At 48.0% G+C, this 15,925-nt stretch overlaps 1 protein-coding gene across 1 annotated transcript in view; it reads left to right on the forward strand.

The window, feature by feature from the left end:
- Positions 1–15,925, forward strand: part of OBSCN (obscurin, cytoskeletal calmodulin and titin-interacting RhoGEF) — a gene marked incomplete at both ends in the record, with an annotated part of 222,594 nt that overhangs the window by 183,784 nt on the left and 22,885 nt on the right. The window contains 6 exons of the mRNA XM_015424328.1: positions 1,037–1,103; positions 8,323–8,360; positions 9,408–9,521; positions 11,417–11,556; positions 13,488–13,688; positions 14,189–14,271. Of these exons, the coding sequence (XP_015279814.1) occupies positions 1,037–1,103; positions 8,323–8,360; positions 9,408–9,521; positions 11,417–11,556; positions 13,488–13,688; positions 14,189–14,271 (643 nt within the window). The remainder of the gene's footprint in view (positions 1–1,036; positions 1,104–8,322; positions 8,361–9,407; positions 9,522–11,416; positions 11,557–13,487; positions 13,689–14,188; positions 14,272–15,925) is intronic.

Genomic DNA, 15,925 nt, shown 5'->3' on the forward strand with positions numbered 1-15,925 from the left:
GGGGGCCAGGGCAGAAAAGGCCCTGGCCCCGGTTGAGGCTGTACGGACGTCCTTTGAGCCAGGGACCACCAGGAGATGTTGATTACTAGAGCGTAAAGCTCTTCGAGGTGTATACGGGAAGAGGCGTATATTGTATTTTGGAAACCAAGATCTGACCCTGGAAGCATACGTCAGTCGGTATTTTTCCCTTCACTGCATGTTGCTGAGTTACATACAAGATCTTTTCTGTTGCAAACGCAAATTGTATGTAGGCCGCCGGCCCACCATTGTTCCCGCTAAGCTGAGTTAGTGTGAGCTAGCTGACAGTTTTTAGCCTCCAGCTCACACATTTTTGTCTTAGCCATGGGTCATTTCGTAGAAAAAGAGGTGCAGGAGCTCATTAGCATAACTCATTCGCATAACTTATTTGCATATGCCAAACCCCCTGACATCACCGGAAGTGTGTCAGGAGGCAACACCCACCGCTCAGGCTCCACTGGACTGTTTTGGATTGCTAGCTATAGAATGGGGACGTGCAGATCTGTCCTCGCAGAGGAGGGAGAGCTTGTACCTGAATAAAAGTTGGTCTTAAAGGTGCCACTGGACTGTTTTGGACTGGGGGGACTGGGGGGGCTCTGCAACTTACTTGGCTGCTTCTTGCTCTGACTGAGGGCTGCTGGGAGCAGGGGGTGGGGCTTGTTGCATGTGCCCGCCCCCTGGGCTTTTTAGTGCCGGAGCTCCGCTCCTGTGCGCTCCTGCAGGAAATGACCCCTGATGTTGATTAAGTCAAACCTATCCTGATGGTTACTAGAGTGAGTTTCTCAGAATCTTCGGGGGGATGAGAGGGGATGATGGAGAAGGAGGGGGTGGTCAAAGGCTGGAATGAAACCTCCATATGCAAAAGGCTGAATATATAGGAATGCCACTGGCTTGGGGAGGGGTCATAGTGGGGCCAGCTGTGCCCTTTGTGCGATGTTTGGGGGTTTCTCTAAAACATCTGGTTAGCCACTGGAGAAGATGGAATGCTGAAGGGTTCATTTCCGTTACTTCCTTGCAGTGAAAGAGGCTGAAGTTCTGACCCAGGAGCGTATGATGGTGACTGAGGCTCTGATGACCACACTCGGGTAAGTCAGTGGCAGTAGGTCAGAGAGAAGAAAGTTGCGAACAACATTTTAAGCTGGGTGGGCAATTATTCGTATTTTAGAGACTGGGAATTGAACCCACTGGAATTCAAATCAGCGTTTTACCACAGTAAAACAGCTAGTCCGCAATGCCCCTCTACATTGGACAAACAGGCCAGTCCCCATGGCGAAGAATAAATGGATAAATAAATACGTCTGACATTAGGAAGCACAATATTCAAAAACAAGTGAGGGAATATTTTAACCTTCCAGGACATTCAGTTGCTGGAGATTAGAGAGACTGCTGAATTGCAAATGATAATGAAACTCAAGAGAATATATCCTCCTGGACTGAATCAAGACCTAGGTTTCCTATCACATTACCAATGCTGATTTCTCTGTGTTTACACCCCCTCTGCATATCACACCCAATCCAATCATGCCTGCCTGCTATTGTCATTCACTTCCTATTGTCATTTGCCTGCTATTGTGATTCAGCATCTGAAATGGCTCCGCTCTCCAAGATATAAGGACAGATGGACTCACATTCTAGCTGTATCCAAAGAAGTGAGCCATGACTCATAAAAGCTCATACCCTGCCACAAGTTTTGTTCGTCTCTAAGGTGCTACTGGACTTGTGCCCTTTAACACTGAAGTAGAACAAAGTTTGAGTCCAGCGGCACCTTTAAGACCAACAAAGTTTTATTCAAGGTGTGCGTATGCACACAAAAGCTCGTACCTTGAATTAAACATTGTTGGTCTTAAAGGTGCCGTGGGACTCAAACTCTGTTCTACCGCTTCAGACCAAGACCAACACGGCTGACCACACTGAAGTAGTAAGTCTCAACTCAGAAATCTCAAACTGACCCCCCCCTTTCCTTTTTCTATCTGCATTTTTTAAAAACGATGATTGCAGCTGTAATACTGTTATGGGAGAGCTTAGATTAGGCAGGGCCCCCTCTTCCAAGAACATCTCTCGGGGAGAGAAATTCACCCAAGGCATTTGGCTAATGGAGCACATCAGGGGTCATTTAGTAGAAAAAGAGGTGCAGGAGCTCATTAGCATTGCTTATTTGCATATGCCACACCCCCTGACCTCACCGGAAGCATGTCACAAGGCAACACCCACTGCTCAGGCTCCACTGGACGGTTTTGGATTGCTAGCTATTGGGGGGACGGGGAACGTGCAGATCTGCCCTCACAGAGGAGGGAGAGCTTGTACCTGAATAAAACTTGGTCTTAAAGGTGCCACTGGACTGTTTTGGATTGCTAGCTATTGGTGGGGGGGAACATGCAGATCTGTCCTCACAGAGGAGGGAGAGCTTGTACCTGAATAAAACTTGGTCTTAAAGGTGCCACTGGACTGTTTTGGATTGCTAGCTATTGGTGGGGGGGAACATGCAGATCTGTCCTCACAGAGGAGGGAGAGCTTGTACCTGAATAAAACTTGGTCTTAAAGGTGCCACTGGACTGTTTTGGATTGCTAGCTATTAAATAAATGCAGAAACAAGAAAAAACCCCAACACAAAGTGAAAGTGGAAGCGGGAGGGAATGCAGAATGGAGGAATAGGATGTGCTTAGAAACCAGGGCAAAATACAGGTGCAGAAAGGGCCAATGTTTACAAACACAATAAAAATCAGTATATGTGGTTACAGATGTTACATTGCTTGGAGGCAGTGGGGTTCCATAACAGGCCTTGCATTTTGGAAAGGCAAATGTTCAGTCAGTTAGTGAATAATTTATTATGTTCATGGACCAGCATCTGGTCTTTATTAAGGATGATCACCCTGATGCCTGCAAGAGCAGATGATTTATTTTATTCTTTACTTATTTTAATAGATCTATGAATCGGCCACCCTGCAAGCAGGCTCTGGGTGATTTACAACCTTATAAACAATTAAAACACAATGAACATATAAGTAAAATTATCTGCAGTAGAACCAATGCAAGATGGCATAATAGTCCTCCTTTGCCGGCTGCACCGCTGTCCTGCGTAGAAGAAAAAGAGAGAGAGGGTGCCAGTCCTAACCTCCCATTGCTGCCCTCAACTCAAAGCCTGGCGGAACATCTCTGCTTTTCAGGTCCTGCGGGATTGCATCAGATCCCACAGGACCCTGATGTTGTTCGGCAAAGAGTTCCACCGAAAAGGCCCTGGCCCTGGTCGAGGACAGCCGGACCTAAAGGACAGCCGGACCTCCCTAGGGGATCATCATACAAGCACACTGAGAAAGATACTGAGTCCTTCCTTTATAGGATAAAGTAGGTAAAAGGTCAGGGTCTTGAATTTTGAAGACAGTTAATCAATTCTGTCCCCAATCATAATTCTCCCTAACCTCTGTTCAAAGTACATACTGCATTCCAAAAAATAAAAACAAACCATGAAGTGTATGTTGCCGAAGGCTTTCATGGCCGGTGTTCGTTAGTTGTTGTAGATTTCCTGGGCTGTATGGCCATGGTCTTGGCATTGTAGTACCTGACTGTCATGGCTCAGGGGGGTGTCACCTGATGCTGCCACCACTCTGGATTTAGGTTCCCTTGAGAAGGCCCAGAGCACCCTCCCAAGACCTTCAGACCTCCCTTTTGGCCGAATAAAAGGCGTGAGGACCAGGCAGAGTGAAACAAGGAAAAGGTTTATTTTATAAGAGGTCAAACAACAAGGTGCAGAATAATAACAGTAAGTGGGTGAAAAGAAAAGAAATCAAATGCCCTAACGCGTCTAAATATATACTGTCCCTAGCTCACTATTCCAAGTGACACTAGACTACTCACCCTTCCCTCAGGATGAGGGTCTCTTCCTGCAGCAGCCCTCCTTCTGGCTAGGTCCCCACACACACCAGTGTTCTCTTCTCTAAACTAAAAAGTCCTAGACTCTTCACATAGGGAAGGTGCTCCAACTCCCTAACCCAGTGATGGCGAACCTTTTAGAGACCAAGTGCCCAAACTGCGACCCAAAACCCACTTACTTATTGCAAAGCGCCAACACTGCCATTTAACCTGAATACTGAGGTTTTACTTTAGAAAAAACAACTCATCTGGCATCCTCAGAGGTATAACACAGAAAGATGGAGTACTCTCTGTGTCAAGTTGAGAAGAAAAATGTGTCACGTTGACACAGAGAATACTCCACCTTTCTGTGTTATACCTCTGAGGATGTCAGTCACAGCTGCTGGCGAAACATCAGGTACTACAATGCCAAGACCACGGCCATGCAGCCCAGGAAATCTATAACAACTAACAAACCATGAACTCTTCCCTGAATGATAGCAGGGCTTGACTGATCCTTGACTGAGATAATGCTGCTAAGGGAACAGAGGTAAAAAAGAACAGATCCACAACAGTGGGAGTCAAAATAGGAACACAACATTTCTAAAATTTGGCAAACCAACGTAGGCTCATCATTACAAGACACGGAAAATTCCTTGACAAAAGCAATGTGTGTAAGTCGACACTGTAATCATGCCAATCGGATGTTATCAGAGAAGCTTCCCACATGATCGGCTTCCTGTTTTCAACCAGTGAGCAAGATGTGAACCAAATCAGCTGGTGGTTAAACCAGGGGTCATTTCGTAGAAAAACTTTTTTCTCTCCCTCCAGGGCTGTGATATCCCTTTTGAAATATGGTGGCCAGAACTGTACACAGTATTCCAAGTGAAGTCACACCATGGATCTATGCAGGGGCATTATAATATTAGCTGTTTTATTTTCAGTCCCTTTCCTAACAATCCCTAACGTAGAGTTTGCCTTTATCACCCTACAGCACACTGGGCTGACAGTTTCCTTGAGCTTTCTACTTTGGTCCCAAGACCGTTTTTCCTCTCAGTCTCAGCAAGTTCAGACTCCATCAGCCTTTACTTGAAGCTGGGATTTGTTTTTTGTTTTTTTGTCCCTATGTGCATCACCTGACACTAACCAACACTGAACTTCATCTGCCCCATTGTCGCCCACTCACCCGATTTGTGGAGATCCTCCTGGAGTTCTTCACAGTCATCCTTGGCTTTCACCGTCCTGAATATTTTTGTGTCATCTGCAAATTTGGCCATTGCACTACTCACCCCTTGTCCCAGACCATTCATTAACAACTGAATTAGTACCAGCCCCAGTACCAATCCTTGTGGGACCCCACTGCTTACTTGTGAGACTTGAATGGGTGAATTCCTGATCAGCAACTCACTTAGCCACTACACCATACAATACTATACACTACACTACACCAACTCTTTACACTAGCCTGAATGGCCAGAAGTTAACTTCTATCTGTCTGTCTGTCTGTCTGTCTGTCTATTTATCTATCATCTATCTATCTGCCTCTGTCTGTCTCTATCATCTATCTTCGATCTATCTTCGATCTATCCTCGATCTATCTGCGATCTATTTATCATCTATCTATCTGTCTCTGTCTGTCTCTATCTATCATATCTATCTATCATCTATCTATCTATCATCTATCCAGAGGTCATTTTGGGGGGGAATGCGGGGGAACACAGTTCCCCCGGGTGAGGTGCAGGGGGGCGGGGGCACACAACGAAGCCCCACCCCCTTCTTCCGGCAGCCCCCTGCTTCCAGCCTCATTCTGTTGCAGAAGGACGAAGAAGCAGGAGGGTAAGTTGGCGTCCTCCCCCTCTGCCTGGTCGAGGCCACTCCACGTGGCCTCCGCAAGGACTCCCAGCCCCATCCAGGAGCTTCCCCGAGGTAGCTGTGTTAGTCTGTTGCTGCAAAATAGTCCAAGAGTTCAAATAGCACCTTTAAGACTAACAAATAGCACCTTTAAGACTAACCTTTAAGTTACCTATCATCTATCACATCTATCTATCTCATCTACCTATCATCTACACTTGAGCCACCGCAGCTCCTCAGAAGGGAACTCAACAGGCATTTAAATGCTTCCTGAGATGTCTTTTCCCAGGTCTCAAGATGCCCACCAAGGATTTCACAGTGGGAGGGAGAAGGAAGCCGGAGGGCAAGCCACAGTGCCACGTAGGGCTGCCAAGTCTCCCGGGGGGGGGGGCTGCCCCCGCTAAAAGGCGCCCCAATCCGCCCACCCCCGAAGTGGCCAGATCGGGCCGACGTGCCCGGCACGATGACGTAGCCCGGAAGTGACGTCATCACACTGGGCACGTCACCGGGCGATGCTCTAGCAACTACCCTAAAACCTCTATGGTACCATAGAGTTTTCAGGCCAGAGAGGGCCCTGAACTCGACCACTATTACTTTGGTAAGACTTGGCATCCCTAGTGCCACTGCCTGTGGGGGTCTCTCCTCAAAAATAAGGTTTTCACACACACACACAAAATACTTCCCAAAAATGTTTCTGCCGTGGCTATTTGTGGGGCAGGGCTTCTAATTAAGGGGGCGGGGCCCCAAAACGCCCCACTGTAGCTACGGGCCTGCTCCCAACGGTGTTACCAAAACAGAATTTATTAATTCTGTGATGTTGAGGATCCAAATCAGTGGGGGGGTGGTGGTGGCAGATCTATTTGTTTAAACCAGACTCTGTGCAAAGGAAGTATGAAGGGAGGGTGGAGCTTTGGATGCTCTGGTGAACGGGACTCGACATTTCCTAGGTGGGAGGGAGAGTGCAAAGTCTGAGTCCAGTCACACTTTAAAGATCAACAAGGTTTTAGATAATAAAGGGAGCTTTGATCCTCAGAAGCTCATACCCCAAAAATCTTGTTAAGAACATAAGAACATAAGAGATGCCAATGTTGGATCAGGCCAAAGGCCCATCCAGTCCAACACTCTGTGTCACACAGTGGCCATCAGGAGTTCCAGCAGTGGGGCCAGGACACTAGGAGCCCTCCCACTGTTGCCTCCCCCAAGCACCAAGAAGACAGAGCATCCCTTGCCCCAGAGCCCCTAGCTATACCTTGTGGCTAATAGCCACTGATGGACCTCTGCTCCAGATGCCTATCTAATTCCCTTTTGAAGCCGTCCATGCTTGTAGCCACCACCACCTCCTGTGGCAGTGAATTCCATGTGTTCATCACTCTTTGGGTGATGAAGAAGTACTTCCTTTTATCCGTTCTAACCCGACCGCTCAGCAATCCCACGAGTTCTTGTATTGTGAGAAAGGGAGAAAAGTACCTCTTTCTCTACCTGCTCTTTCCCATGCATAATCTTATAAACCTCGATCATGTCACCCCTCAGTCATCGTTTCTCCAAGCTAAAGAGCCCTAAGCGCCTTAACCTTTCCTCATAGGGAAAGCGTTCCAACCCTTTTATCATTCGAGTTGCCCTTTTCTGCACTTTTTCCAAAGCTATAATATCCTTTTTAAGGTGTGGTTTCCAAGTCGCTATTGGACTCCAATCGTGCTTGTCTGTTGCTGACCAACATGGCTTTCAGGATCCAGTCTAGTGAGGTGGGGGTGCTGGATGGAGATCAAGAACCAAGGACATTCAGGGAGCTAGTTTCATGTGGGCATACATGCTGGGCTGCAGTCAAAGAGCAAGATTCAAGTCTTGTAGCCTCTTAAAAACCAACAGGATCTCCAGGTTATAAGCCTTCGAGAGTCAGATACCAGGATGAAGGGAGTTGCGACTCTCGAACTCAGGGGTGTCAAACATAAGGCCCGGGGGCCTGAACCTGCCCATCCAGGGCTTTTACCCGGCCCGCATTCAATCAATGCACCCTCTAAGCTGTGGAGTCTTATGAGCATAAGACTGCTTTGTGAGCTACTGGCATTAAAGCTGTGAGCCAGTCATTTGGCTACTGCATAAATTAGTTTGCTCTGGAGCCATCCTTCCCGAGCTAAGACAAAAATCCGTGAGCTGGAGGCTAAAAAACTGTGAGCTAGCTCACACTAACTCAGCTTAGAGGGAACACTACATGCAACTGGTATGTATGGAAATGTAAGGTATCCCCTTTTATGGTATCCCTTGGGAAAACCTCGTCTTCCATGTAATTAAATACCTCTTTGGGGGCTTTTGTGGGTCCCCCAGTGAATCAATTGCTGTCACTGTAAGGAATCGATTGCTTTTGTTTGTATTTTGAGTAAAAAAATGTTAACCGGGTTTGCCTACGTTTTTTATAAAGTTTTCATCTCTGGTATGTGGCAGTACATTTTATGGCACATGGATGTCAAATCCAGCCTTTGTAACAAATGAGTTTGACACCTGTGCTGTAACTTCTACCCTGGAAATCTTGTTGCTTTAAGGTGCTATTGCACTCTTGTTTCTAACTAGAAAGATACAGCAACAGTCCATCTCTCCTTTTCTCTTTTTCAGAGTTGGCATTTCAGCTCAGCCTCCAGAAGCCAAGAAAGGTAATGGAAAATAGTGATAACTTTATTTTAAAAAAATAAATAAATCTGCACCACAGTCTTCCGTTCCTTAAATCTTTCTCTGATATTGATCATTTAACAGTGGTAATCTTGAACTGCCTGTTCAATGAAATTATTTTTTAGTGGAAAGCAGAAGAGGGATAGGAGCCAATTTGGTGTGGTGGATAAGTGCGCGGACTCTAATCTAGGAGAACCGGGTTTTGATTCCCCACTCCTCCACTTGCAGCTGCTGGATGACCTTGGGCAAGCCATCGTTCTGTCAGAGCTGTTCTCTCAAGGGCAATTCTACTTTGTGAGCTTATAGCATTAAAGTTGTGAGTGACTTTAATGCTATAAGCTCACAAAGTAGAATTTTTGCTCACAAGACTCCGCAGCATAGAGGAAGCATTTCAACCAAGTAGAGCTCAAAAACCTTTGGCAACTGTTCAGAATTAATTGCTGTGGTTTATAGAGATGTATCTTGTTCATATCTCTTGAAAGGCAAGTGTATTTTGTATTCAGGTAATTGATCCGAAGTGCATTGGTTTCTGGAGAAGAGGTTCATGAAACCACATAGGTGGCAGGCTAGTAAGATTTTGTTGTGGTCTGCTTAATTTTGCATCGTTGTTTCTTAAATGTTGTCATTTATCCAGTCTCAAAATACACATTGGATTTCAGGCCTTCTCACTTCAGATATTTCTAAAAATGGCCTTCCTTGGTAAAAAGAGACTGAACTTTTCTTGCGTAACTGTCTATAACAATCTCAGAACAAAGTTTTATTCCTGGTATAAGCTTTCATGCGCATGCGCATATAAGCTTATATCAGGAACAAAAATATGTTGGTCTTCAAGGTGCCGCTGGACTCAAATTTTGTTCTGTTGCTTCAGGCCAACACGGCAACCCCACCTGAATCTGTAACAGTCTCATTAACTGTGTCTTTGCTGTTCTCCTTTAAAGTGCTGCTTTATTCGCCAAGCTGTGTTTTTCAGAGGGAAGGGGCATTTGTTGGCATGTTAACGCTTGCTATGCACCATGTTCTCCCTTTGGCAGGAGAAAGAGAAAGCATCAAGGGCCACCTGTCGCTTGCCGAAGTTGGGACGGAGGAATTCCTGCAGAAACTGACATCGCAGATCACGGAAATGGTATCTGCAAAAATAAGTCAAGGTAATTACTCAACTGGTGCTAACTATTTCGGTTAAGCGTGAGGTGGTGAATTTCTGATTTATTTGCTTCTTTCCAATAGGCAGTTATTAGCCTAACACCCCCACCCCCCAAATGCATGACCATCTTCAAAGAGAACATAAGAAGAGCCCTGCTGGATCAGACCAGGGAGGGTCCACCTAGTCCAGCAGCCTGTCCCACACAGTGGCCATCCAGTTACTCTGGAGGGACAACAACAAGACACAAAGGTCGAGGCCGTCCCTGACGTTGCCTCCTGGTACTGGTATTCAGAGGCTGTCTGCCTCTGGATGTGGAGGTTCCCTTTAGACACCATGGCTGGAGGTTTGCTGTCTCCCTCTGGTCATTTTCACTTTGCAGAGGCTCATGCCTTTGGTCATTTTTCAGCCTTTCCCCCACATGAATGGCTCTCAAAAGCTCAGGGAGCAGTGGCGCAGGGAGCTAAAGCACCTGCCTTAACATCTAACGAACAGCTTGTAGGCTGTTCAATACCCACCGCGGCCGGGGTGAGCCTAGTCCCAGCTCCCGCCCACCCAGCGGTTCGAAAGTCATAACAACTTACGAGTAGATAAATGGGTACCTGCCTTAGAAGGCAGGCAGTACCCTCCTCCACTGGGAGGTGAGGTGGGAACCTCAGCAGCGTCGGTTCGGCGAGCGGCGGCGGTGGCAGCAGCGGAGTGGCGTGTAATGGCGGCAGTAGTCGAGGCGGTGAGCGGAAGAAAAAGGAAATGTGACATCTAGCGGTGAACCGGCGGCGAAGGCGGAGCCCGGAAGGCGTGAGGACGCTCGGCGCAGGCGCGGCGGAGCCTGAGGGACGGAGCCAGTGCCGTGCCGATGCGATCAGCACGACGGATGGGCCCGCACCGCTCTTTTTGTAGCAGGTACTCATTTGCATATTAAGCGACACACCCCTAATGTAGCCAATCCTCCAAGAGCTTACAGTAGCTGCTGTAAGAAGAGCTCTGTAAGCTCTTGGAGGATTGGCTACATTAGGGGTGTGTCGCTTAATATGCAAATGAGTACCTGCTACAAAAAGAGCGGTGCGGGCCCATCCGTCGTGCTGATCGCATCGGCACGGCACTGGCTCCGTCCCTCAGGCTCCGCCGCGCCTGCGCCGAGCGTCCTCACGCCTTCCGGGCTCCGCCTTCGCCGCCGGTTCACCGCTAGATGTCACATTTCCTTTTTCTTCCGCTCACCGCCTCGACTACCGCCGCCATTACACGCCACTCCGCTGCTGCCGCCGCCGCCGCTCTCCGAACCGACGCTGCTGAGGTTCCCACCTCACCTCCCAGTGGAGGAGGGTACTGCCTGCCTTCTAAGGCAGGTACCCATTTATCTACTCGTAAGTTGTTATGACTTTCGAACCGCTGGGTGGGCGGGAGCTGGGACTAGGCTCACCCCGGCCGCGGTGGGTATTGAACAGCCTACAAGCTGTTCGTTAGATGTTAAGGCAGGTGCTTTAGCTCCCTGCGCCACTGCTCCCTGAGCTTTTGAGAGCCATTCATGTGGGGGAAAGGCTGAAAAATGACCAAAGGCATGAGCCTCCAAACTAGCATGGGGAAAATTGCTTCCAGGCCCTAAAGGGCCACGAGAACTACTGCTCACCTTACCTACTGCTAGCCAGGCTCTCTGGGCCTAGTAGGCCGTGCTTGCACAGCCCAGATCATGACACGGGCTTACTCCCAGGAAAGTGTTCGTAGAATTATAGAATCATAAGAGTTGGAAGGGACCTCCAGGGTCATCTAGTCCAACCCCCTGCACAATGCAGGAAATTCACAAGTAACCCCCACCCACACCCCCGTGACCCCTGCTCCACGCCCAGAACATGACAAAAAATATTTCCAATGTGAATCTTTTAATAAATTATCCTTCTATTTCAGCCACGCTTCGGGTCCCCGGAGCCGACAGTGATGATGAATCGAAAACACCATCCGCGTCTCCAAGACATGGCAGATCCCGGCCATCATCAACGGCTCAGGAGTCTTCCTCTGAGTCTGATGAAGGGGATGCGAGAGGAGAGGTATAACGACTTTCTAAATGAAGTTTACTCAACCATTCCTTGATGAGAAGGATTTCAGCATTCCCAGCATGGACTTCACTCCATGTGATTCTCAGATCATTAAAGGGAACTGAATTTTCGTCTCACCGTGGTCAGGTGGATAGTTGCTGCTATGCTGGCTCTGAGGTGCGAGATCTGCAAAATAACATGCCCTGCTGTTGTTTCTGGAGAAATTTTAAAACAGATCGAAAACATTTTTTAAGAAGACAGGGACATCCGTTAAATGCACTAGAAACTGTGTTTTCAAGACTTCTGATTTCTTTACAGTCCTAAGGAGTGGCTTCCTAATTCTGATCGTAAAAGATTAGGAACAGTCAGTTCCCCTCCAGCTGCCGTGCATGAATATGGGCAGTGTTCCCCCTAAGCTGAGTTAGTGTGAGCTAGCTCACATTTTTTTAGCCTCCGGCTCACACAATTTTTTTGTCTTAGCTCAGGAAGGAGGGCTCCAGAGCAAACTAATTCATGCAGCAGCCAAATTGCTCGCTCACAACATTAATGCCAGTAGCTCACAAAGTAGAATTTTTGCTCACAAGACTCCACAGCTTAGAGGGAGTATTAATGATGGGTTCCCTGAAGAGGTGAGAGGAGCCCCCTCTTGGAGATCTTCAGGGTGCATCACAAGGCCAACTCATCTGCTAAGGCTTTTGAGGGGGTTCAAATGGTTAAATGAGTGGCGGCTCAGCAGTTAAGATGCTTAGTTGCAGACCGGAAGGTCGGTAGTTCAGCAGTTCGAGACCCGAGTGCCACATGACGGAGTGAGCTCCCGTCTCTGGTCCCACCTCCTGCCAACCTAGCAGTTCAAAAGCAAGAAATTGCAAATAGATAAATAGGTACTGCTTCGTTGGGAAGGTAACAGCGTTTCGTGCACTTCAGCAACTAGTCATGCCGGCCACATGACCATGGAGAAATCTTCGGACAGTGCTGGCTCTTCAGCTTGGAAACAGAGATAAGCACCACTCCCCTAGAGTCGGATTCGACTGGCCTTCGAGCAAGGGAGACCTTGACCTTTACCTTTAAATGGCAGACATCTTTTATGGAGGGGGAGGAAGATATGGGGTTTGTTATTTTATTCTGGTTTAACTGTAAAAAAATTTAAACTATTATTTATTTATTATTAGGTTTGATTTTTAAGCTGTCCTTCCCTGCAAAACAGGGCTCCGGGTGGTGTACAGTATACTATCATTGTAAGCTACCTTGAACCATGAGGAAAGACAGGATATAAATGTTTAAATAAATAAATAAATAAATGTTCCATGGAAGAGGGCAGAAAAACCAGCCAAACTCCATGGAAGCTGACATGATCGAGGTTTACAAAATTATGCACAACTATGCATGGGATAGAGAAGGGAGAAAAAGAAGGACTTTTCTCCCTTTCTCACAGTACAAGAACTCGTGGGCAGTCAAGGAAATTAATGAGCAATAGGCTTGGAACTTATGGCGCTGCGGTGGCTCAAGTGGTTAAGACGCTGAACTGCAGGCTGTGGAAGGTCGGTAGTTCAGCAGTTCGAGACCCGGGTGCCGCATGACGGTGTGAGCTCCCGTCTCTAGGTCCAGCTCCTGCCAACCTAGCAGTTCAAAAGCAAGAAATCACTGTCTGGGGCAGTGATGCTGTGTCTTCCTGGGTCTTTGGGGGGCCAACAGTGGAGGGGCTTCTGGAATTCTGGCCTGCTGCTGGACCTCCTGATGGCACCTCATTTTTGGCCACTGCGTGACAGAGTGTTGGACCGGATGGGCCATTGGCCTGATCCAACATGGCTTCTCTTCTGTTCTTCTGTTCTTAAATATCAGGCTCCAAGGGCCTACACTGCAATCCATATGTGTCTTATTCTCTCTGCATCTCAGTACTTTTTGCTTTCTCTCTAAAGTACAATTAATAAGACCTTTGCCCGCAGATTTTCGACATCTACATGGTCACCGCTGACTATACCCCCATGGGTGCCGACCGGGAAACTATCACGCTGAAGGAAGGGCAGTATGTGGAAGTCCTGGACTCTGCTCATCCTCTGAAGTGGCTGGTTAGGACCAAACCCACCAAGTCCAGCCCCTCCAGGCAGGGTTGGGTTTCTCCGGCCTACCTGGATAAAAAATTAAAGGTGAGGATCATCCCTGGGTTAGAACTTCCCCCTGCTCCCACCGGAAGACTGATTAATTGGTATCGCAGTGAAATTTGGTTTTGAGAGTCAGTTTGGTGTAGTGGTTAAGTGCGCGGACTCTAATCTGGGAGAACTGGGTTTGATTCCCCACTCCTCCACTTGCAGCTGCTGGATGACCTTGGGCAAGCCGTAGTTCTGATAAGAGCTGTTCTTGAAAAAGAGCAGTTTCTGTCAAGAGCTCTCTCAGCCCCACCTACCTCACAGGGTGCCTGTTGTGGGGAGGGGAAGGGAAAGGAGTTTGCAAGCCGCTCTGAGACACCTTCGGGGAGTGAAGGGCAGGGTATAAATCCAATCTCCTCTTAAATACTTCACGGCAGAGATTTTCTCCAGTAAACGATGGTTGTTTCCTTATCTGCGGAATGGCCTGTCTCGAAGAACCCCACAAAGCCCCTGCTGGCCATAAGACTGGGAATATATGACATCTGTCCCCTTTGTTTTAGATATCAGCTGAATGGGGCATTCCAGAGGTTCCAGAGTTCCCCGGGGAATCTGTTTCAGAGGACGACTACAAAAAGAAACTGAGGTGAGCCCTTCCTAACATATCCTTCCCCGGAGGCCTGATTTCTCTTTTCCTCTGTTGTTATTGGGGCTTCCCTATCTTTACGGGGTCAAATAAGTACATGGGAACTTAGAGGAGTGTGTGAAGTTGTCTTAGTAGAGGCTGCTCTGTACAGAGGTGTGGCGAGGCAGTGGTCTCTATTGGTACCTTGCCTCTTTCAGCTCTGCTGCTAATTTTCTCTGTTTATTTATATTTATTGATTGATTGTTAAATTTATACCCCGCCCTCCCCGGATGAGCTCAGGGCGACTAACAGATGGGCACATATGCCAGAATTCAACAGGTAGAAACAGAATAAAACAAGAAATAAAACGATCATTCATATAAAATGCAAGTGCTCTAGATGTCACAAATAGCAGATGGGGTCACACAGGACAAAGTGGTCCCAGAGCGTCACGATAGACTCCAGATGGTACAACGATCCGTCCTTCCTCGATGACACCCACTCCATTGAGTGGTGGTGGTACGGTGATGGTATAGTGATGGTGGTGGCTCCTACTCAAAAGCCTGGCGGAAGAGCTCCGTCTTACAGGCCCTGCGGAACTGCGCCAAGTCCCACAGGGCCCGGATCTCCTCCGGGAGCTCATTCCACCAGGTAGGAGCCACCACTGAAAATGCCCTGGCCCTGGTGACAGGGTACTCTCGGTGGTGCCCCCCCCCCAATTCACCCCCAGCCCTGTAGATGGAGCAGCTCATTCTCCTTCACCGCTCACTCCCAGGGTTACCAAATCCAATCTGGGAAATCGCTGGAGATCTTGGGGCAGTGCCTGTGGATGGGAGAATTTGGGAAGGGCTTTCACCCTGTTCTATGGGAGGAAAGTAATGGCGAACCTAAACAGCATGATAAAAAGCAGAGACATCACCCTGCCAACAAAAGTCTGCATGGTCAAGGCAATGGTATTCCCAGTAGTCATGTATGGCTGCGAAAGTTGGACTATAAGGAAGGCCGAGCACCGAAGAATAGATTCTTTTGAACTATGGTGCTGGAGAAAACTCTTGAGAGTCCCTTGGACTGCAAGGAGATCAAATCAGTCAATCCTAAAAGAAATCAACCCTGACTCTTCCCTGGAAGGCCAGAGACTGAAACTGAAGCTCAAATACTTTGGCCACCCAATGAGAAGGGAGCACTCACTGGAGGAGAAGGCCCTGATGCTGGGAGAGATTGAAGGTCAAAGAAGAAGGGGACAGCAAAGGATGAGATGGTTAGACAGCTCCTTCTTTTGCCTCCTAGGCTTGCCAGCTCCAGGCTGTGGAATTCCTGGAGGTTCCATGTTCAGAGGCAGTCAACCTCTGAATCCCAGGGCCAGGAGGCAACGTCAGGGGGAGTCCCTTGGACTGCTAGGAGATCAAATCAGTCAATCCTAAAAGAAATCAACCCTGACTGTTCCCTGGAAGGCCAGATATTGAAGCTGAAGCTCAAATACTTTGGCCACCAAGTGAGAAGGGAGCACTCCCTGGAGAAGACCCTGATGCTGGGAAAGATTGAAGGTCAAAGAAGACGGGGACGGCAAAGGATGAGATGGTTAGACAGTGTCATCGATGCAACGAACATGTAATTGAGCCAACTTCAGAGGACGGCGGAAGACCGGAAGGCCTGGTGTGATCTGGTCCATGGGGCC

Source organism: Gekko japonicus, unplaced genomic scaffold (assembly GCF_001447785.1).
Source record: "Gekko japonicus isolate JY-2015 unplaced genomic scaffold, Gekko_japonicus_V1.1 scaffold2733, whole genome shotgun sequence".
NCBI lineage: Eukaryota > Metazoa > Chordata > Lepidosauria > Squamata > Gekkonidae > Gekko > Gekko japonicus.